Source organism: Phalacrocorax aristotelis, chromosome 2 (assembly GCF_949628215.1).
Source record: "Phalacrocorax aristotelis chromosome 2, bGulAri2.1, whole genome shotgun sequence".
NCBI lineage: Eukaryota > Metazoa > Chordata > Aves > Suliformes > Phalacrocoracidae > Phalacrocorax > Phalacrocorax aristotelis.
This window is the reverse complement of record NC_134277.1, coordinates 86,990,074-87,011,470: the sequence shown is the minus strand read 5'-3', so window position 1 is coordinate 87,011,470 and position 21,397 is coordinate 86,990,074. Positions and strand designations below refer to the sequence as shown.

Sequence of the window (21,397 nt, the reverse complement as noted above, 5' to 3'; positions counted from 1 at the left end):
GCAGCAGATTGGCTAGGAGATATAACTACAGCTCACAAATTTTCTACAATAATATATGTGTTCTACTTAAAATTGTTCCGTAGTTCCAACCTTTAATAAGCATCAGAAATTCTTCATGCTTCACTCTGTTTCTTTGTATATCAATCTTCAATGTAAGTAATAATGTGAAGAGAAATTTGTGCTCCTCATAGAGTCCACGGGCAGCATATTTGAACACTTCATATGTCATATGTTCAATAATATTAGTAATCCTCTTGCTAGTTATAGGGCTTTTGGTAGACCTGTTGGAAGAAAGGTCTGCAGTTGAATGTCAATTTGCATAGGCTTTATTAAAGGGAATACTTTGTCTTTACAAAAAGCCATGGTTCAGAACCTTCAAAACATGAAAAAATAATAGATCAAAACCACAGAATATCAGAGAGCGAGCTAGCAACAACTTTCATACTGAAGGAGCAACAAAAATTCCTTCATAATCAAGCCTTTCTGTGTAGCTGAAAATCAGCACAGTATAATGGTTTTTAATTACCTAATGCATAATTTTTAAGGACTGTATGTACATTTGAAGGCTTTTTGCCTTGGTAACTAACAGACAAAAGCTTATGGGTATTTAAACTAACAATTCCTGTCAAGATTGTAATGAGCAACACTCTTCTTTCTGACATTACTTAACAGCAAATCTTTACTGTACTACAACCACCTCCAGGACTGGGTAAACGTAAGTGATACTTATTGTTAGCTAAATTACCTGGCAAGGGAGCGGTCAAAAAGACCCAAGAACTGCCGAAGCGAAGTCTGATACATCACGTTGACCATGCTCATCTCAGTAATAAGGAAGTATAAGATGCTACCTCGAGTTGCAACTGAAGGACAGGAAACAAGACTGTGTTCAAAGTAGAAATGCAGAGCAGAAAACTGTAACTGTCTACAACAATTTCAGTGAGTCTAACATTAATGTTACCTGAATATCCTTGAGTTGCTCCATTCTTTACTGGCCAGAAAAATAATTAAAACTTTAATTTGATCCTCATTTATACATCAGCAAAAAACCCAATCTTTTCTGTAATTAATGCATACTATGTAAAGCCCCGTTTGCAAACAGGAGCATATTTGGAGAGCATCTGGAGAGTATACTGCAATATTCAGATCATCAGTAGGACATATTAAAAGTAAGATGGTTTGAAGTACTGCTTGAGTAGCCAAATTTCTCTTTACAGACATTTACAGGAGTCATATGAAAGCCAAATGAACTATAATTATTTAACTTACCCAGCACTGATTTAACTTACTTTCAGCAGTCATTTAGTTTTAAATACAGAGGTTTTACAAAATCTGCAATGATTTCTGGTACTCTAACTTACCATTTTATGCATTTCCTAAAATGCAGGTATAACAATTCCAGAGAGCATACTTTTCTTCACTTTTTTTCACTTTTTCACCTCTCAGTTAAAAGCCAAAAGACTGATTAAATGTGCTGACTATAATAACTTAAGGATCTATGACAGGATAAACAAAGCATTCATCCAAACAGATACAAAAAGCATTTACAATTATACTGCCCCCCTAAAAGAATGTCAACATACTGAACTCAAATACATAGTTACCTGAATACCCTAGTGACTGATCTCATTGGCAGTCCATATAAAGTGTCAACATTTCAACAGCTAAAAAAGAACACACAAGCCCTCCCAAGTTTCTTAAGCAGTAGACTAGATGGACAGGTACACTTGTATATAGAGCAATGGGAAGTCTAGGGAGAGACTATATCGCTCCGTTTTATAAATTCCATATGAAGCATAACGTTGACTATTTTCTCCACCATAGCTCAAAACGACATTTCCTAGATCCATTTTACTTACAGAAAAACACAGATCCTTCCCACCCACTATGGTCTTCATGATCTCATCCTACCATTTCTCTAAGTATTGCTGTTTTAACCATATGATCCAGTCATTTGTCTTTCATCACTACCTTCACTCACCAGGTCTGTACTCTTCACGGGCTGAGTTGATCTGTACTTCAGTTTCAGCAGAAGTTTGCAGCTTCTGTGTTACCTCCTCAGCAGTCTTCTTAGTGTTACTCAATACAATTATCAGACTCTCATCCTCTGCCAGAGACCCCTTAGTGCTTGTAAGTCGGAACAAAAGGTTATCTTCCAGGTCTTTAATCCTCCTTTTGTTCGTAGTCACATCTTCAATAAGATCTGTTCTTTCTTTCTCTAATTCCTGTTGGAATACACGGTAATATTTAGAAAACAGAAGAGTAATCAAAAATAAAACCAAAATAAACCAAAGGTATTTTATTTTAGAAGTACTGGTCCTACTCAAACAGTGTAGGTCAAGAGTAACTGCACTAATTTGGGGAAAGAATTCCAGTGGTTATTTCTGACAGCTGGTGTATTGCCATGTTTCTGAACCTGCTACATAAGTACGCATTTAAAAATCATTTCAACAAATACTATGGAGCATGCTCATATAATGCCCTAATAGAATTAGAAGTTCAGAATAGTAATTGTTTTTCTTCTCTTTCTGTTTCAAAGACAAGTGCAAACACATTTCCAGGCAAGGGATTTTGTTTCAGTTAATCTAATGCCACCCCCATTTATGCTCTGTTTTCCAATCACCATATTGAAAATATAGTCTCAGTAATAATGAGTATCCTTAGTCAATGAATCAAGCATCAAATATTTCAAGAAGTACATCTAAAAATACTCCTCCATCAAACAGGGGTAACTTCAGTCTCTCACTAAAATATTTCATGGAAACATGTTTCAAGAAAGCATGCAGAACTCAAATTGAGTTGCTTCACTGGAAGTATTTAGTTGATTACTTTTAGTAATACAAGCTGGGTCATTTATATACCATATATAAAAGATGAATACCTGTTGACTAATAGCTTTACATTAAAAAAAAGTGTTTAATATATCTAGAGAAATATCTTCTTCAAAGATAAAAGCCCTTTCTGTTCATTCTTATACTACTCTTAAACTTGAAAAATTTATTAGAAATTAATCCCTCAGAGATAAAAATACTCCACTGAAACAATACAAAATGTTTCAATACACTGAAGTAAAAGGAAAGAAGAAAAAGGCAGAGGAAGGGTTAAGAGTTTTTCATAAGATAAGGATAATGTGAATCTTATGAATCAACAATACGTGAGGCAGTTCGTAAAAATATTAGTTATGTCTACGGAAGTACTTCCTCACTGTTTGAAGAGGTCTCGTGGACAGTTTTAACAATGTTTCTCCAAAGTTGGAAGCTGTTTGTTCACTCCACCTTTGCCAAGTCCACTTCAGCACTACAGACAGGCTGCTACTATTCCAAAACACAGGGACAACACTGAGAAATACATCACCTTTCATATAGCACTAGAGGCTTTATGAACCTGAGACCTTAACAAGGCTTAAGGAAAGGTTTTACTGCCTCACTTGAGTAGCCTTCATTTATACAAATTTGCAACACTGTTACGACTTCTGAAATTGCTTTTTTGTTTTCCCACATTCTAAACTTGTGGTCTACTCACTCCTACATTCTGCTAACATTCCTAAGTATTTCAAATTTCAAACATTCCTAAGTATTTGATTCCTGTAAAGAATGTTCTTTTATCTTAAAAATTAAATTAAAACAAAAAATCATCTTCATCTCATTATCAGATTTAGGTTCTTTTCTTCTCACTCTACAAAAGGTGTATTGAAACATCATCATCATGAGGTAAAAAAGATTTGTTTGAACCGTTGTCATAGAATAATGTAAATGTCACATAACTTAGAAGATGGGCATACAGATTCAAAAGATTCTGACAAAAGCTGATGAAAAAAGACAAGGAAACTACAGTTAACTCCATTTTAATCAACTCATGCCTAATGGAACTAAAGAAAAGCAGGTAGCAATTATGAAGTAAGACAAGCATTATGCAAGTTTGATGAAGCAGAAACAATTTTTAAAAGTATAGCATTAAAAGAATGTTAGCATCTAACTAAATATAATAATTATCATGCTGAGAAATCATTCTGAGCCAAATTAAATTTCATGTTTTGCTGAGTTCAATTTAAAAGGTTAAACATATTTTAGAGTGCAATGCATTTAAAAACCAGAGAGCTAAGTTTTCCTCACAAGAAGAGCCTGAGTAACAAGTTGGAAACAGAATGACCAAAATAAAGCAAGTGAAGTAACCTCAGATGAAAACTTAGTGAGAAATCCATCTATTAAGTTTCTAAAATATTTTTTGTAGATCAGGAAGAGTACGCAGTTGAAAGTTTTCAGCATGTCTTCCAAATTTTCCATCGTAATGTCAATGATGCAAAAAAACTAAGCCAAGTTACCATATACATAAATTCGAGGAACTTACACCAAGGCAGCTATTTCAAATCCAGCTTTATGGAATTGCTATTACAAGCTGTCATTTTACAGGCTGTACCAAAGAATGCTAGACCTTGTTAATTTTCATAAAAGCTGCTACATAGCTTGTATCACTCTGTCACAAAATGATTCACAAGTGCAAGAATTTGCATCAACTGTTCCTTACAAAACTTGAGCCTTTTTCCACTACAAATCTTGAAATATGAATGTGAAAATTCAGAACGCCACAAATAGTTCTTGTATAACTCCACTACTAATGTGCCATATCTATTTCTACAACTCTAAATAAGCAAGTTTTTTTTCAAATTACATAACAGCCAATATATCAAAACAATCATATCATTAAAACAGTATAAGTTATACTACATTCAGACATATATCAAGTCTCTCAAATCCAATTATTCCAAGAAATAGAGTGGAATTAAATCTATGTAGATAGACCAGCTACCGTTTTAGTTTGGAAGGGACCTCTAGAAATTAACTAGTCCAATCCCCTTCTCAGAGCAGATCTAAATACATCAGTTGCTCAGGGGCATGTCCAGTTGAGTGTTGAACCCCTCCAAGAATGGAGATTCCACAACATCCCTGGATTATCTGCTCCTGGTTTCGACTACTCTTGATGTAATTATTTTTTCTTAATATCTAATCAGAACTTCCTATGTTTCAACTTAAGTCCATTACTTCTCAGTCTATTGTTTTGCATCTCTGAGAACAATTAAGCTCACATCTTTCCTGTATCCTCCAAGCAGGCATACAGCAACTTCAATGAATGGAGGAATTAGCTCATAAAAGGGCTGTCATCTTGGGGAATGTACTGTGTTGTGGGGCCCAGAAGTGAAGTTTGGCATAAGGCTTTGTGAATATACACATTACAGTGTGTTTCAGCCAGACAGTGGTAGTTTCATTACATTGTGGGTTGACAAGCTGTTACTGATTGAAGCAAAGCTGATGGTGCAGTGAAGTTGTCTGACAAAATATAAGCCTTCATAGAGTATGAGTTCTCTCATGAGCTCCATGGACTGATCAGGAATAAAATGCAACTACTTGACACTATGACTGAGGCCATTAAGAAGGAATGTCTTACACTGGGAAGAGGACAGGAGGACCTCAACAGATGCCACAATAAGGGAACACATACCACTCTAGTGAAGGTACACTGAAACTACTGCCAAAACATAAATAAAAACACAGTCATAGTGTCTCATTTGACTTCAGCATTGCCTGAGCTTGTAGTTACAGGGATTAGTGTCCAACAGTTCAAAAGATTCTTTCTTATGCATCTGATCTAGCTGAAGATGTCCATCCTCATTGCAGCAGGATTGGCCTAAATGACCCTTTAAGGTCCCTTCCAACCCAAACTATTCTATGATTCTATATCAACCAGCCTCCCTCTAGAACTGCTGGTGGCATGTTTATTGGGATTGTCATCCTGAACTTGGACCTCCTCAACTAACACCTTTGCAATGTTGTCATGGTTTTAGCTGGGATAGAGTTAATTTTCTTCACTGCAGCTGGCACAGTGCTGTGCTTTGGACTTAGTATGAAAACAATGTTGGTAACACACTGATGTTTTGGTTGTTGCTGGGCAGTGCTTGTTCTAGTCAAGGACTTTTCCAGCTTCCCATGCTCTGCCGGGTGCAGAAGAAGCCGGGAGGGGAGGGGGCACAGCTGAGAGAGTGGATTCAAACTGGCCAAAGGGATATTCCATATCATGTAATGTCATGCCCAGCGTGTTAACTGGGAGGAGCTGGCTGGGGGAGGGAGGCAGAGATCGCGGCTCAGGGACGAGAAGCATCGGTCGGTGGGTGGTGAGTGGTTGTATCATTTGTGTTTCTGGTTTTTTCCCTTTTTCCCTTTTCCTTTTTATTATATTATCATTATTGTTATTATTGTCATAATAATTATTATTATAATTATTATTTTATTTTAATTATTAGACTGTTCTTATCTCAACCCACAAGTTTTTATTGTGCTTTTACTCTTCCGATTTTCTCCCCCATCCCAGAGGGGTGGGGGGGAGTGAGCGAGCGGCTGCCTGGTGTTTAGCTGCCGACTGAGGCTGAACCAAGACAAATGTTAAAATAGGCAGTTAGCCCGTTTCCCCTTGGAGCAAGAAAGTAATGGAGTCCTTTGTATCAGGTTATGTTGCCATGAGCTCCACAGTGTGTGGACAGAAGAACATCAGTTTTTATTCCAGGCCTCCTCCTTTTCACAGGCCATTCCCACAAGGTTATGACTCATCAAGGCAGGAAAAATAATCTAAGTATGGTGCAGTTGCGACAATAAAGACAAACAGAAACTTCTATTTGAATGACTCAATTTCTTCTGTGCCAGCTTTTAAACCATCATAAAAAGGTTATATTAAGAATAATCACAATAGAGAGAGACAGAAAGTTACCCTGCAATATGGAAAGTAATAAATTAAAATGAAAGTCAAACCTTCTACAGGTAAATGTAAGATGTATAGTCAGGAAAAAGATACAATTAATTCTTTTACCTGTTTCTCTGTGAGAATGACTCTGCCCAGGAGTTGATTTTCAAGACCTTTCATGGTCACAGTAAAGTCAATGATGGAGGTTCGAGCACTAATTTCAGGAGAGTAACCTGGATTTGGCAGTTTTGTAGTAATGTAAAGTCTGAAGCCATTCATAACATCTACCTCCTTATCACCAACCTTCACCTTAAAAAAAGTATTAAAAAGAAGTCTTGAGACATCAAGAACCAGCACATGCTCCTTCAGATACTGCACATAGAAACAAAGGTTACATTTTTCTGTTCAAATGCATAAAAATCCAGCTTTAAATTATACATATGATGCAAAGAATTTATTGCAAATATCTATGGAACACTTTACTCATTCACAGATTATTTCAATTTTTAAAAATTTTCATAAACAAAGAGAGAAGAACTCTGTAGGTTAAATGTATTAACTATTTGTGATCTTAACTCTACCTTTTTTTGGTATTAGCATTAATCAAATTTAAATATGAGTTTAACCTTTTATATATTTATTAGGAGTTATTTTGTTGAGGGCAAGGGGAGGTGCTGTTTCCACTTGTTTGCTCATTGGTTTTATTTTTTACCTTGTTGTCTGAACCTGTTTTAATGAAGTTTCTTTCCAAAACATTATCAAGTGCTGGGTCAAGTTCTTCTCCAACATCTTCTATCAACAGAGGTCTTCCCAAAGAAAGGCTGTCTTCTAAGTGATTTCTAAAATACTTGTGATTCAAAGAAGTGATCTGAAAATACAATCATGGACCTATACATTATGTTATGCTCAGTTACTAAGCTTTTTGTTTGTGTTATAATTATAAATTATTTCATTTTATTTAAAGTACTGACAAAAAAAACAACGCTATGGTTAGACTAGGATTAAGGCAAAGATTGTGACCACAAGAAAAGGTAGCACCAGCATACCATATTCTCAGATCTTACTGAATGCAAACTTCTACTTTTCAACTACATAAGCAGAAGCAAAGTAACACTGAGCACTTAAAGTTTTGACATCCTATGAGTGCAACTAAACCAGAAATTCACAGAAACTTTTTATTACCCAAGTCGAACTGCACAAAGATTAGGGTGCCTTTTTTTTTTCCCCCTTGAAAATCAGGGGTTTATAATGAACAAGCCATTAAATGGTCTTTGCTTTAAAAAGTAGTCCTCAGTACAATTGTGATTAATTTTCAATGTGTACACAAAGCACATTCATCTTAGTTTGTTTATAACTACATAGTTAAAGTCTAATAATAATTTTTTACATAACTAGCTAGGCAACCATTAAAGGGTTCTGCACTGAGATAACAATCAACATGAATGAAAGTAGTTTCCTAGTAATACTCTCAGAGCCACTCTATTATCATCCTTCAAACTCCTCTATCTTTTTCAGGGGTATCTTTAAAAATGCTGATTTATTGGTGTAAGTATAATTGTAGCAAGCAAGGACTTTCTCGTATTTTCCTGTTTGCATTGAGCTGGTGTATTTTGCCTCAGACCATATGTTGTTGCAATACTGTCTTCCCTGTATATTTGCAGAATATTTAGCACCTGACATCCATGCCAAGAAAACACAAATAATCAAAAATTTCTTATTAAAAGATGACAGCAATATCATGCTGCGCATCTGAATTTTTAAACATTTATATCAATCTGTATTAATCGCTTATTTGTTTTTTTTTTTCTTATGCTTATAGCATTCTGCAAATATGCTTCAGCCCTTATCAGACATTACCCATTCAGCCTATTTTCCCACAGTTTACGTTTCATCAAAATAAATTACACAGAATCTCAGAATGGCAGGGGTTGGAAGGGACCTCTGGAGACCATCTTGTCCAACCCCCCTGCTTGAGCAGGCACACCCAGAGCAGGGAGCACAGGAACGCGTCCAGGTGGGTTTTGAATGTCTCCAGGGAAGGAGACTCCACAGCCTCCCTGGGCAGCCTGTGCCACTGCTCTGGCACCCGCACAGGAAAGTAGTTTTTTCTCATGTTTAGTGGAACTTCCTGTGCTCCAACTTGTGCCCATTGCCCCTGGTCCTGTCGATGGGCACTACTGAAGAGAGTCTAGTCCCAAATTCACTACATAAATCAAGTCACTGGTACTAATAAGCTTCAAATGTACATTTTCATACCTAGCCAAATATCAAACATACCAAAGTATATCTGAGGTGTCCTTTAAATCATGACTAAGCTTTTTACATAAAAGGAATTTGCAAAGTATTATCTGAATCACTGAATTGCAAAGTTTTGTGAGCGAAGATTTTCTAGGGATTATGAAAGTGCCAGCATTTCTATTACCTGAAGTTCATTTCTGCCTTCCTTATTTTTAATCCAAATTTTACCCTGTGCCTGTGGATCAATTAATAAGGGATAACGAGATGCTTTAGTGACGATGATTCCGTTCTGTATGGATAAGTCATCATTTGGTAATCCTTGCAGGTTCCATTCACCAATAGTTGGAGCATCAGTCAACATTTCTATGAGATTCCAATTGTTACCAAAGGGGATTTTCCGGCTTTTCATTTCCTTTTGCCAGTCATTTAATAGCAGATTGCGGAACTCCTGGTTAAAAGGACCAGCATAGGACAGAAAAGCAGTAGCCAAGAGTACATCACCTGAAAGAGACAAAGGAAAAAAAGAAAATAAAACATTACAACTCTGCCAAATATCTTCATGAAGGAGCTGCTTCCTCCTCTAGTTGTTACATGGTTTGGCTGGTACCTGAAGAACACACTTTGACCCATAAAGACGACAAATCAGCCTTACTCCCCAGGCTCATTACATAGCAAGGCAATGCTACATTTCAGTATATCCCACGTTTACTTTATCTTTACAGTGCATCTGTAGAGTCAAGAGATGGACATCTGGCAGCCAGCCAAGGTCAACCCAACACACACACACTCAACTCTGAACACTGTTCCAAACAAGCAGGACATGGCAGAATAAACTTACTCATAAACTTCCCATTCCATCATTTCCTTGAACAGCCATGAGAACAGGCTTAAACAATATTTTTGGGGGAGAAAAGAACCTTTATATTATTAATTAAGAACAAATCAATCATAGCTATTACTAATAATAATAAAAATTGCGACAAACATTATTATGGAGGTATTAAGTGTGACAAGTTTTAATCTTCTGGTCAGCTTCAAAATTGCCCCCTAAGTTTCATGACACCATAGTTCATATTTTTTGTACCTCTGAAGTAAAAAAGCAGGATTCCAAACTGAAGAAGATACTGTACTTTTATACTGAGTACTAATATTTTTTAGATTTTTTCAAGTTATCTATAAATAAAACCATGATGACTCTTTGGGGAAGGTATTCTGTATTTTTAGTAAGTTAGTAATACATGTATACATATTATACAAGCAAATAAAATACAACTTATCTACCGTAATACAACCTATACAACAATATCTGCTTTTTACAGCATTTCAAGGCAAAAGTCAGAGAAGACATTTCAGACCACAGTAGAGAACACAATAAATTTCATTTACTTGATATGACTAGTGAACTGTTTATTACAAAGCACTTCAGTTTCCAAGTGCATATTTATAAAATAAAGATTAACTTATAAGAAACAAAAGCTTTATGAACATGAGTAACTGCATTTAAAAATATTGATTTCTACATATAAATGTCAATGCCTGAATATTAGTATTCCTCTCCTCCATATGTATTCTCAGTTATAGATATTTTATTGGCACTTGTTAACATATCACTCTCTTTGGACTGCTTCCTAGAAGCATCAGCGTCCTAAGCATGCACTGCATGTCATATACATCAAGTAAAAGCCCATGCATAGCATACACAGTTACTGCATTATTTTGTTGGAATTTTGTTTTGTTTGGGGCTTTTTTGTTTGGTTGGGGTTTTTTAATATGATCTTCAGTCTCATATTTAATTTTTTTACCTAGCAGTGCTTTAGCAAGAGAATTAATAACAATTACCCTGATTTTAGCAACAGGAAAGCTAAGCTACAAAGGAAAAGATTGACATTTCAAATGCTTTCAGCTTCACTACCCATTAAAACTCAAGTGCCTAACTTCCAAGTTCAAAGGTGGGGACAAAAGCTTACCCACTAGCCTCTTGGTTTGTGCAGCAAATTCTTTGCTCTGCTCTGTCCACCTCTCTTTTTCACCTGCTAAACCACTTATAAGACTTGAAGCAGTTTGCATTTTATGACGGCAACGCTCAGCATCTTCAAGCAAAGTCTAGAGAAAGCCATACACCAAGAAATATGGTTTACAGTCATGTATCTGATAGGCCAGAAAAATCTCTGCATCTAATTAAACCAGTAGTAAAACAACAGCCTAAAAATATACTCTCAAACACTTATACCTCTGTGCAAAGAAAGAGGGAAAGTAGGATGGAAAAAATTTATCAGGACAAACTATGAACATCTGTCATAAATGTCATCAACATGCTTTCCAAGGAATAATAGTGAAATTGACAGAATGCATTAAGTTTTCCTTAAAGTAAGGGTAGCAACTTCTTTCCTGTAAAGAGCAGTTCACCTGTTTTTCTCTCATTGCTTTTTCATACTCTGCCTGGACAATATCTAATTCTTCTTGCTTGGCACCCAGTTCTTCTTGAGCTTTCTGCAGGTCCAGCATAGCAGTGGTTAGGCGATTCTCCTGGATTGCTAAATTAGCCTATGAAGCAGACAAACTTAAAAGTGTATTCATACATGCATCTCAAAGCATTTGCTATAATGTATCTCAAAGAGGTTTACTGTACTAGATTTCAAAATCAAACTGCTCAGTAGAGATTTCATCATTCATTAAAACCTTTTATTTGAATTTTACAACAAACTAACTTCTTACTGCAGGGAGCTGCAGTTAAGCAGTTGGTCTAACATCAGTTAGAAAAAATAATTAGAAAAATTTCAGGGAATACCAGCCATTCTCCATCTGACACAAAAGTTAGTCTGATGTGGCCTGCAAAAAAACAGACTGGTACTACTACTAGAAGCCTACTTGATTTCTCCAGCCAATATGCTTTGTCTAATGAAACATACTACCTTTAACTACAAACCTTGCTTCCCTCTCAGTCATTCCTATTATAAATACAAGCTATTCTACTTCAAAAATCATGCTTGGCCATGTTCTTTCTGACTTTCACTCTTACTTTTTAACGACTATTTAAGCCTGTTTTTCTCTAAGCAACACTGATGAACAGAGACTCTGTACAGTCTTCTTATGAACTGAGATCTCAAACATAACAAAAACCAGATCTCAAGTTTTTTCATACTTAATTCTTAATTAAGGTAAAGCAACTGCAATACTGAACTAAACTAGAGGAAAGTTCCTTCAACCCCATTCAGAAGGGGCCCGAGGCATAGAACTGCACCACCTCTTCTGCAATTTTGACAGCTTACAAATGGTAGCACATTTGAAATATATTTTACTGTAGGTTTACTATTTTCTAGATCATAAATTCCTCCAGAGGCATGCACCAATCAGAATAAGGCAGCTGATGTTTCCAGCAGATAAAATCCTCATGTGCGCACAGGTGGGGAGGAGAAGGAGCGAAGGGTGTTTGCATGCCTCCCACTGATTAAAAGACTTACCTTTAAAGGTAATACTTCTTTGTTGATGGAAAAAAATACAGCCATAGCTTTGGTCCACGAGCAAAGGCCAGCAACATTCCCACATACTCTCTTGGCTGTCTCAATGTTGTAATCCACCATTTCAAAATAAGGGCTCAAAAGTTCTACCACTTCTTCATTAATTGTGTCCTTTGGAAATTGCTAAAAATAAAGTGCAATATACACAATGTACGTAATATATGTAAACTATACATATATGTATTTCAGCACATGCAGAATACTACCAAGATCACAGATGTTTCTTACAAACAGCTAATACGAAGTTCTCTATCTCATGCATCTTTGAGAGCTTGCCCAAATCATTCCACTCTGTTGTATATTCTTACAAAAGTGGAAGAAAGTTTGCCTTCATTTATGATCTTCTCTATCTTACACTATCCATTACAATTACACAGGTAATTGTTGATACAAAATATCACTGATATCCTGCTTGAAATTCCATTTTCCTTAATACTGAATAAGTAACTTAAGAATCTTCAAAAATAAAAGGAAAAGCTTAGCTCTGGTTAATAAACATAAATTCTACAAGCCAGTCCTTTCAGAGGGGAAGCCACCTATCTTCTCCTTAAATTACCTTATTTCATTAGTGGAATGTGTTTCAATTTTAAGAATTTATTTTGACCCTGTCTTTTCTCCAAAAAACATCTCTTCCATTTTTCATCCCCAAAAGCTCTCCATTTTCCCCTTCAAATTTATTTAGACGGTCAAATATTCTATGTAAGTTTGGTATTCTTTAAAGATTTATTTACAAGTTATAATGAAAGTCCATTGCTGAGTAACCTGAAAAACAGCTGTTCCCTGAGGCACAAATAGGTTTATCTATGCACAAGCAAAGAAATGTTGAAGGCCCCCTGGGGTAAAATAAAAAACTTTAAGAGTAGATGCAATGTGAATACTACATAAATGGCATCCATAGCACTACCAACCATACAAAGTTGGTCAAGCCTCCCACCTGTGATTTCCCACTGGACAAGAGACAGATTAACTCCTCAAAATGCAGAAATCAGAGATAACAACATCCAGCGGGGCATGACAAGGTACAGTTTATTATGAGTAGATTAATAATAATATTACTAGTTTAAATTATGAACAGGGATTTATTCACCCTTCCCATGTCCCTAGACACATGCTACAGAGCTCAAAATCCCAAATTTTTAGAAAATATGATTTTGTAGGTCCTAATAATCAACTATTCTTTTGCAAGCCACTGCGCAAGTTGCAATGCTGAAAATTAATGAAAAGTTAGGTACCAGAAAAAAGATGTTTTCTATCAGCTTTAATGAAACAGATAAGTAATGGCTATTCAAACCAAATGCTTAAAGCTTTGAATCATTTGTCACTGCAAGTAATTTCATTGCCTTACTTAGGAGTAACTGCAATTGATTTATGACCTGACTTTGCCAGAAAGATTCAAGTTTGTTTCATTATGATGTATTTATTTTTAAGCCCTTAACATTTCAGATCTGTTGTATGTCTGATTCCCCTTGCACATTTGTTCTCCTATGAACACCAGAGAAAACACTGCCCCCTATTTTCTAGAATTAAAAAAATATTAAAAAGAAGGTTGCACAAGCACCTGTAGGTTCTGTAAGAAATTCCCTGCTGTCATCAGTTTCAAAGATTCCTGCCATGATGGGATGGCACAGCACTTCTCCTGATCAATTTTCACATTGTTCACTTTTCGCTGGAAGAGCAGTAACACACAGTCCATGATACGCATAATGAGGTGAGGAGGTCGACCCAATGTGCGGACAGTGGCAATATCTGCAGGTTTTAGTGTCTGTGAATTCAAAACAAGGGGTAAAGCAATTACCATTATTGTTTATTTAATAAGACACAGAGCACAAACTCACGAACAGTATTAATCCACTGGAGAAGAAAAAAAAAATCATATTATTTTTGATTTAATATCATGTTACCTCTAAAAAGCATGAAGCTAGAAGGACCCTCAGATTCTCACCACTACCTCCTAGTAACTAGTAGGAAACCTCAGCTCCACTCTACAGGGGTAGAGTCTCAGCTCTACCTCTACAGCAACACCTAAAACCTTAAAACTACCATGCACATTTTTGACAAAACAAAGAGCAAAACAAAAATATCTTGAAATTTTACCTATCTGTTAAAAATGCAAACCTTTCATCACTAATGATGCATCGTGTAAAGATATGGGCAGAGTGTTATCACTTTATTAAAAAAGCTTACAAATATGCCGAAAGACATGAAGTCCCACTGTGAACGCTAGAAAACTGGGTAATGCCACCAGTCATAAGAAAAAAGAAATTTTTTTTAAGGAGGCGGAAAAGAGTGGATCAGCAAACTTATTCAAAATGCAATTAACTGGTGAAAACTGAAAATAAAACAGGAGGTTTAGATTTGTATGGAATTATAACTGGTTTTACATAGAAGGCACTCCACTTACTGCACACAAGCTGTTTTGTAACAGTATCAACATTCAGTTACTGGTCTAATATCAATCTGTAGCGCGTCATATATCAACTATATTTCAAATGAAAGTTAAAACTTACCCTTTACTGAAAAATTGCCTATTTTGGGTTTGGTACTCAGGTGGAAAAAGAAAACCAAAACTGAACCTAAAAAGTCTCAAAACATGTATATTTATCTGCATACATTTTCTGTCAATAGATGACTTATATGATGTGCCTACAATCTTGTATTTGTTTTCAAATAAGCCCATCTTCTTAGCAGTTATACATGGTCCAAGTACTAACCTGCAAGGCTGCTTCCGCCTCTTCCAAAGCAGGTTTGGCGGCTTCCAACTTCTCTTCAGCAATGGCTTTGTCAACTGAGATACTGTCTACAATAGCTTGAGCTTTGTCTTTCACTTTCTGAACTTCACCCTTCACCTTCTCAGCAGCCTGTGCTTTTACAGTAACCTCTTTCAATACCTAGAATGTGAGAAAACCCACATGCCAAATATTAAAGAAAACACCTAGTTGGAAGAATGTATTCATTTTTGTTGTAAAATTTTATCTGTTGAATTCCAGAACCAGAAAACTCAAACAAGATGACTTTCATCAGTATTATAAGCTTCCAAGATCCCTTTTTTCCTGACACTTAACTTCCTTTTACTTGATTAATCTTTTTAAAATAGGAGAAATAAAAAGGGAAAAAAATCAAACAGCAATACACTTTGAAGGCTGTACATACCATGTCAGCTTTTTCATTGGCAATTTGAAGTTCCTTTTCTTTTACCTCCAGCTCTCTGCTTAGAGCAGCCACTGACTCGGAGGCCTCTTTCAATTTTTCCAGTCCCATATTCATTCTGGAGTTAAAAACCAAAATAAACGGCATGTAATTTACACTCTGCTTTCCAAATTATTCCATCAATAGAATGAATCACATCAATCAGAACAAACACTAGCAAAAGCGATTTTACACCAAAAATAACACTTGTACAGGAATTTTCACACAAGTGTCTGGTGTCTTCAGAATCACGAAAGTGAATAAAGAACTACATAAAGAGAGTCTGTAGCTTGAAATTTTACCCACTTCTCACTCAAACAGTATGCCTTTACCGTTGCATAAAAATCCTATACATTGGTCCATATATGTCACCGTCCCTGTTGAGCTCCAATCTGATACTCAAAGGACTGAGTTCTGTATATCAGAAAGCATTTTCTGATCACTAGAATCCTGGGAAATATCTCAAATCACTGTTTCTGGTTTGAAGAGGATATTGAAATGGCTAATAAAATAAAAATACTGGAATCAAGACCAACTGAAAGAGAGTAACAGAAAAATAGCATTGAGATAACACTTTTCTCATTCAGCATTAAAATGCCCCTTCAACAGTGCAACAGTGCTTTTTGTCTATTAAATATTAGTCCTCACTTGGGACTTTTCAGACAAGTTTAAGTGGCCTCTACAGAGACTGCTCTTGCAAAGTCTAAGCAGTACTCGGACTGCTGAACAAATACAGGAGAACAGATAAAGAGTAACACCTGGCAAAGCAATTCAGACCATGCAACTGATGTTAAGAAACAAATTGACATGCATGATTTGAGGCATCAGAAAGTAGAAAACAGGACCAGAATTCTGTTTTACAAGTCTTCGCCCATGACGTAGCCACAGATTTTTAAGACAATTAGGCTTTGAAGTTGAAGGATGTTTCGACGTGAAATAAACTAGTTTGAGTCTCTTAAAGGCTTCCAGCTCTGTGTGCCAATCTTTCAAAACTGACATTTTTTCTTAAGGGTCATTCCAATTGATAAACCCCATGCTAATTTTACATTCTATTTGAGTATTTCTGACATGAAGGTAAGTGTGCAAATAGACCTCGTTAGTTTAAGAAAGTATCTGAAAAGGAGAATTAATATATCAAAATCACTTTAATAACCTACAGGTGAAAAGCTCAGCAGCCTATGATCACAAACACAAACACGCCAAGGGTATTTCATACATGTTCATACCAGGAGGACACAACTGTTTAGCAAGAAAACAAAAGACGTTCTCTGACAAATTAAATGTTATTGTGAATATATTATGAAATTACATGTAGGTGTTTTCTTTTATTCATTAAAAATATATGGGAATAATTTATATTCACTTCTTTTCCCACCACCTTGGTTTTCATACGTCACTACCTTTTTCTCCCCTCCAAAAATATATAGCCTTTAACTTATATGCAAAGACCAACTACATTATTTGATCAAGTTACACCTTTACACAATTTTAGGAAACCTGGGGGGAAAAAAGTCCTTTTGCTCTGCAAAGAGACAAGCCATGCACTGAAATGAAGTGCATCAGAATATACCTACCCAGGGAAGGAAGCTATAGAAAGTTAGGAGTAAACTGAGCAGTTTACCTGTTTGCTAATGTCTGCACTTCAGCGTGCTTTTCTTTGTATGTGGTTTTATACCCCTGAATAAAGGACAGGTAGGATTTGGGAGTTACATGTGTAGAACGTCTGTATCTTTGAAAGTAATCAGAACACTTCTCTGCCACTCCATCCTGAAATGAGCCCATACACTGCACAATTTCCCTCTTTGTATCAGCAGTGCAGTCCATATCAAACGAGGAAAGGAAATGCTCAGATACTTAGGAAAGAAAGAAAAACAGAAATAGTAGTAAATATTCAGGAAAAATTCTTAGCTTAAATAAGGCAATATAAAGGCTGTGTACCGCAACAAAGATAAATATTTCGTCTAATTTAAATCTTCATCTGCCATTGATCTGCACACCACTTATATATATTTGGCTCAGCATGTGCCTGAACTTTAAATAGCATTTTATTTTTAACATTTCACAGTCCAATATGTGGTCTACTAAAGGATGGTATTCATTACACCAGGCAATAGTTGCAAAGCAGAGAATACCTCTGGAAGTAAAGTCTTTATACAATGTTACAGGCAATCTGACATTTGTCTTCTTGATGTCTTCTATAAATTTAATTTAAAATGTAAATATTATCAACCAACTTACTGACAGCTATGACATGGGAGATGCTTCCACATTGCATCCACAAGATATTATGTCAGCTTTCACCCAGCTTCTGAAACCCCAGTCGTCTTTACTCTCCACCATCAGATTCTTAACATTATTCCACAGTTCTCAGTAAAAAGTAAAGCCAAGGATCTGGTATTCTTTCACCTCCAAAGTGTTCAACTGCTTTTTCTCTCTGAACCTGTCTAACTGCTAGCCACCAGGGATCAGGTAATCACAGCCTTCCTCTGTATGCCTGATCACAAACACAGTCACTAATAATCACTCTCTTTAGTAGTATTTTGCCTTCTTTTCTAATGTCTTTAAGCCACCTTCAACTGGAATTTTTCTTCCAACTGCGTTCAAAGCCTTTCCTCTGTTAGAAATATTTCAATAGTTTAATACAGCAAGCTTTAAAGAAGAAAATATCTGTATCAAATTTTAGAACCCAGGAAGTTTCTTCTGCCAGTGTGCTGGCAAAATTCAAAGTAATTAAAACTTCATGACCACCAATCAGAGAATTAAATATTCGCAAAGACAAAATCTACACCTACCTGCCACTAGAGCATCCTTAGGCCATCGGCTGAACCAATCTATAGTGCATCCAGAAATGAGAGCAGGGAACTTCAGGGCCCTATTTCGGAATTTTTCACTAACTGGTGAAAAGCAAAGAACCACATGAAGGTTCTGACGGACTCTGGTCATGAAGTAGTCATACAGAAACTCACTGGTTGCAGGTCTACGTGGATGTTCCTTTTTGAAGGTGGGTATGAGGTCACTAATGATCTCATCTACTTCATCACGTGCAAATAAGTTTGACACCTTTGAGAAAAAGGAAGATCTTTTTCACATTTTAGAGATGATCCAAGCTAGATTATATAGAATAATGTTCACTTAACAGACAGCACTTCAGGAAGGGACATACATTTCAGACACTGAAGTTAATAGGACCCACCCCACTCCTTTAAACCAGAACTTTTCCAGAACGGATTCCATTAAACACACTGAAATCTAACTTGATGAATAAGAAAACCCACTCTCACATATGAAAAACTAAGAATCCATGTACAATGGCTTTGCTTTCTTCTCTTAATATTTTAATAACTAGGAGAAATTACTCTGAAACACACCCCTGAATTAATAAATAAATAAATACAATATAAGCCATCCCATCCATTGTGGACGTAAATCTAACATACAAAAACTAATTGTACATTAATGACATAGTTAATTTAACAGACAATTTCGTTAAACTTCTATGATGTTCCCCAAGTCTCAAATTTTTTTTTCAGTTAATCCCATGTCCATGACAGCTTGTCAACACATTTAAAAGGGTCTGACTTACACAGTTTCTCTGTATGGAATGATGATGTTCATTCTTAATTTTACAATAGCTTTGTCTCACTCTAACCTAGTATAATGGATTGTTTCCATTTTTATAATACTGTAATGATAGAAAGCACCTGGAGATTCAGTTTGTGGAAGCATGCCCCTTGACATATCAAAGAATATTCAAATAAATTTGGTTATTTTACTTCAGAATAATAAAATTTAAGAAGCAGGAGAACGATCATGAGAAGGCATCTTACTTCTCCTGATGATAAAACATTGTTCAGGTATTCCAAGAAAGATTCATCTTTGATCTCATTGTCTGTAAAAAGAAAAGAGATGCCTTTCCCTTGCAGTCCTGCTGTTCTGTACAGGAGTTTCAGATCTTCCATCAAGTTTAAAGTGTTGTACGATCTACAAAAAAGAACAGTTGTACTCATAATCTTTCCTTTTAAAAAGGGGTTCCAGTTAAAAGAAAAAGAACAAGCAAAATCAAGTAGGAAACAATCTCTTTGAATTTAAGGCAAAAAGGTGCTAAAGTCCAGGAATTTTCATTTAGATTAGGAGGAAAGACATAGCTAATTTCAAAGCCTCCCATTAAACACCTAATCTCTTCTCTTTCTGGCTCTCTCTTCACCTCCCACATCAATAAAAAATAAATTTTAAAAAAAACTACACAAAACCCCACACCCCAAAGTTACAAAAAAGCCAAATCAACAAAAAAACCTGAAACCTGAAGTCTTATCATGCTATTTATTTCTCTTTTGCTAGAAAAAAATGAACACACAGGTGTTGTCTCACAGGATTCTGTCATGCGCTGGATACAATACGACACTTCAGATTTTATTGACTAATTAAAAAACTCAAACTAGTTGCCCTTCTGGTGAAAGTCATCACCAATGTTGGCACTCACAGTTTTACAAAAAGGGAAGAGAGCAGCAGCAAACCAAGAGATTAAATGACATAAAAATTATTGCACAAAGTGTGGTGGGTTTGACCTTGGTGTCTGCATAGTTGTTTCTCTCACTTATTCTCACTCCTCTTTTCCAGCTGCTGTTGCACAGCAGCTTTTTCCTCCTTCTTAAATATGTAATCTCAGATGTGCTACCACCATCGCTGGTGGGCTCAGCCTTAGCCAGCAGCAGGTCCATCTTGGAGCCAGCTGGCACTGGCTCTGTCAGACATGGGGGAAGCTTCTAGCAGCTTCTCACAGAAGCCACCCCTGTATCCCCCCTGCTACAGAATCAGAGAACTGATTTTAATTAATGCTCACCTTGTTAACATTATCTGGAATGTATCATAGCCAGCTATGAAAGATGCCAGTCTTGTCAAGCTCTGTTTTCCTGAGCCACCAACTCCAACTAAAAGAGCATTTCCACGAGGAGTGCGAATCACCCGAGAAATCTGTGTAAGATCATAGTCATTTATTGCAAAAGTTACAGACCCAAAAATCCTATGCTACCGTAGTAATAAAGTTGTATTAGAAATGCAGAACAAATGGAATTTTTAAGGTTTAATTAAGGGATCCTATGCTACTATTAATATATTCTATGAACATTGGCACTTTGCAATGTTTTCTGTAAATCTTCCAATAGTATTGCAACCACTTGATTCCATCACTGTGAACTTCCAGTTATCAGTAGAACTGCATCTCACACTTCCACGAAGCACAAGGAAGTCTCAACTGTGATTTGTTAGTGATCTGCTATCATAGCATGACAGATTATTAAAATTGGGAAAGAAATAGCAGTTTCCCCAATACCATACCCTCTGAACAACTTTAGTATGACTAATTTCTCCAGGCCCCTTCACTGCAACCAGAAAGACAAGCTGTCCCAGGCACATTAAATTCAGGAGAAAGAGTGTCCAGTATTCTCTGCAGCAAGTAATAATACTGCCTTTATAATCAAACTCCTTAAGCTTCTAGTTTACTTGATTATAAAAATGCACAATATCAGGATTAATATTTGGTTACAGTGGAACATCTCCCAGGTAAATCTCCTTTTCTTTCCCATTTCATTATTTACCTTTTAAAGCAAAAGGCAGTAGTTAGCTACTCCTCCACGTTTTCCTTCAATTCAGGCCAGTGCAATGTAAACAAAGAGACTCTTTGCAATTCACAGCAAAAAAATTCTCAGCACCAACTGTGAACTGCATGCAGC

General features: G+C 36.2%; 1 protein-coding gene across 1 annotated transcript in view; it reads right to left on the bottom strand.

The window, feature by feature from the left end:
• DNAH5 (dynein axonemal heavy chain 5) overlaps window positions 1-21,397 on the bottom strand; it is a 173,604-nt gene that overhangs the window by 19,158 nt on the left and 133,049 nt on the right. Inside the window, exons 53-68 of the mRNA XM_075084263.1 lie at window positions 20,509-20,639; window positions 19,496-19,649; window positions 18,461-18,728; window positions 17,290-17,521; window positions 15,633-15,747; window positions 15,194-15,370; window positions 14,041-14,244; window positions 12,426-12,605; window positions 11,371-11,508; window positions 10,932-11,067; window positions 9,149-9,465; window positions 7,439-7,594; window positions 6,853-7,035; window positions 1,979-2,222; window positions 746-860; window positions 91-281 (exon numbers count right to left, since the gene is read on the bottom strand). Coding sequence (XP_074940364.1) covers window positions 91-281; window positions 746-860; window positions 1,979-2,222; window positions 6,853-7,035; window positions 7,439-7,594; window positions 9,149-9,465; window positions 10,932-11,067; window positions 11,371-11,508; window positions 12,426-12,605; window positions 14,041-14,244; window positions 15,194-15,370; window positions 15,633-15,747; window positions 17,290-17,521; window positions 18,461-18,728; window positions 19,496-19,649; window positions 20,509-20,639 — 2,941 coding nt within the window. The remainder of the gene's footprint in view (window positions 1-90; window positions 282-745; window positions 861-1,978; window positions 2,223-6,852; window positions 7,036-7,438; window positions 7,595-9,148; window positions 9,466-10,931; window positions 11,068-11,370; window positions 11,509-12,425; window positions 12,606-14,040; window positions 14,245-15,193; window positions 15,371-15,632; window positions 15,748-17,289; window positions 17,522-18,460; window positions 18,729-19,495; window positions 19,650-20,508; window positions 20,640-21,397) is intronic.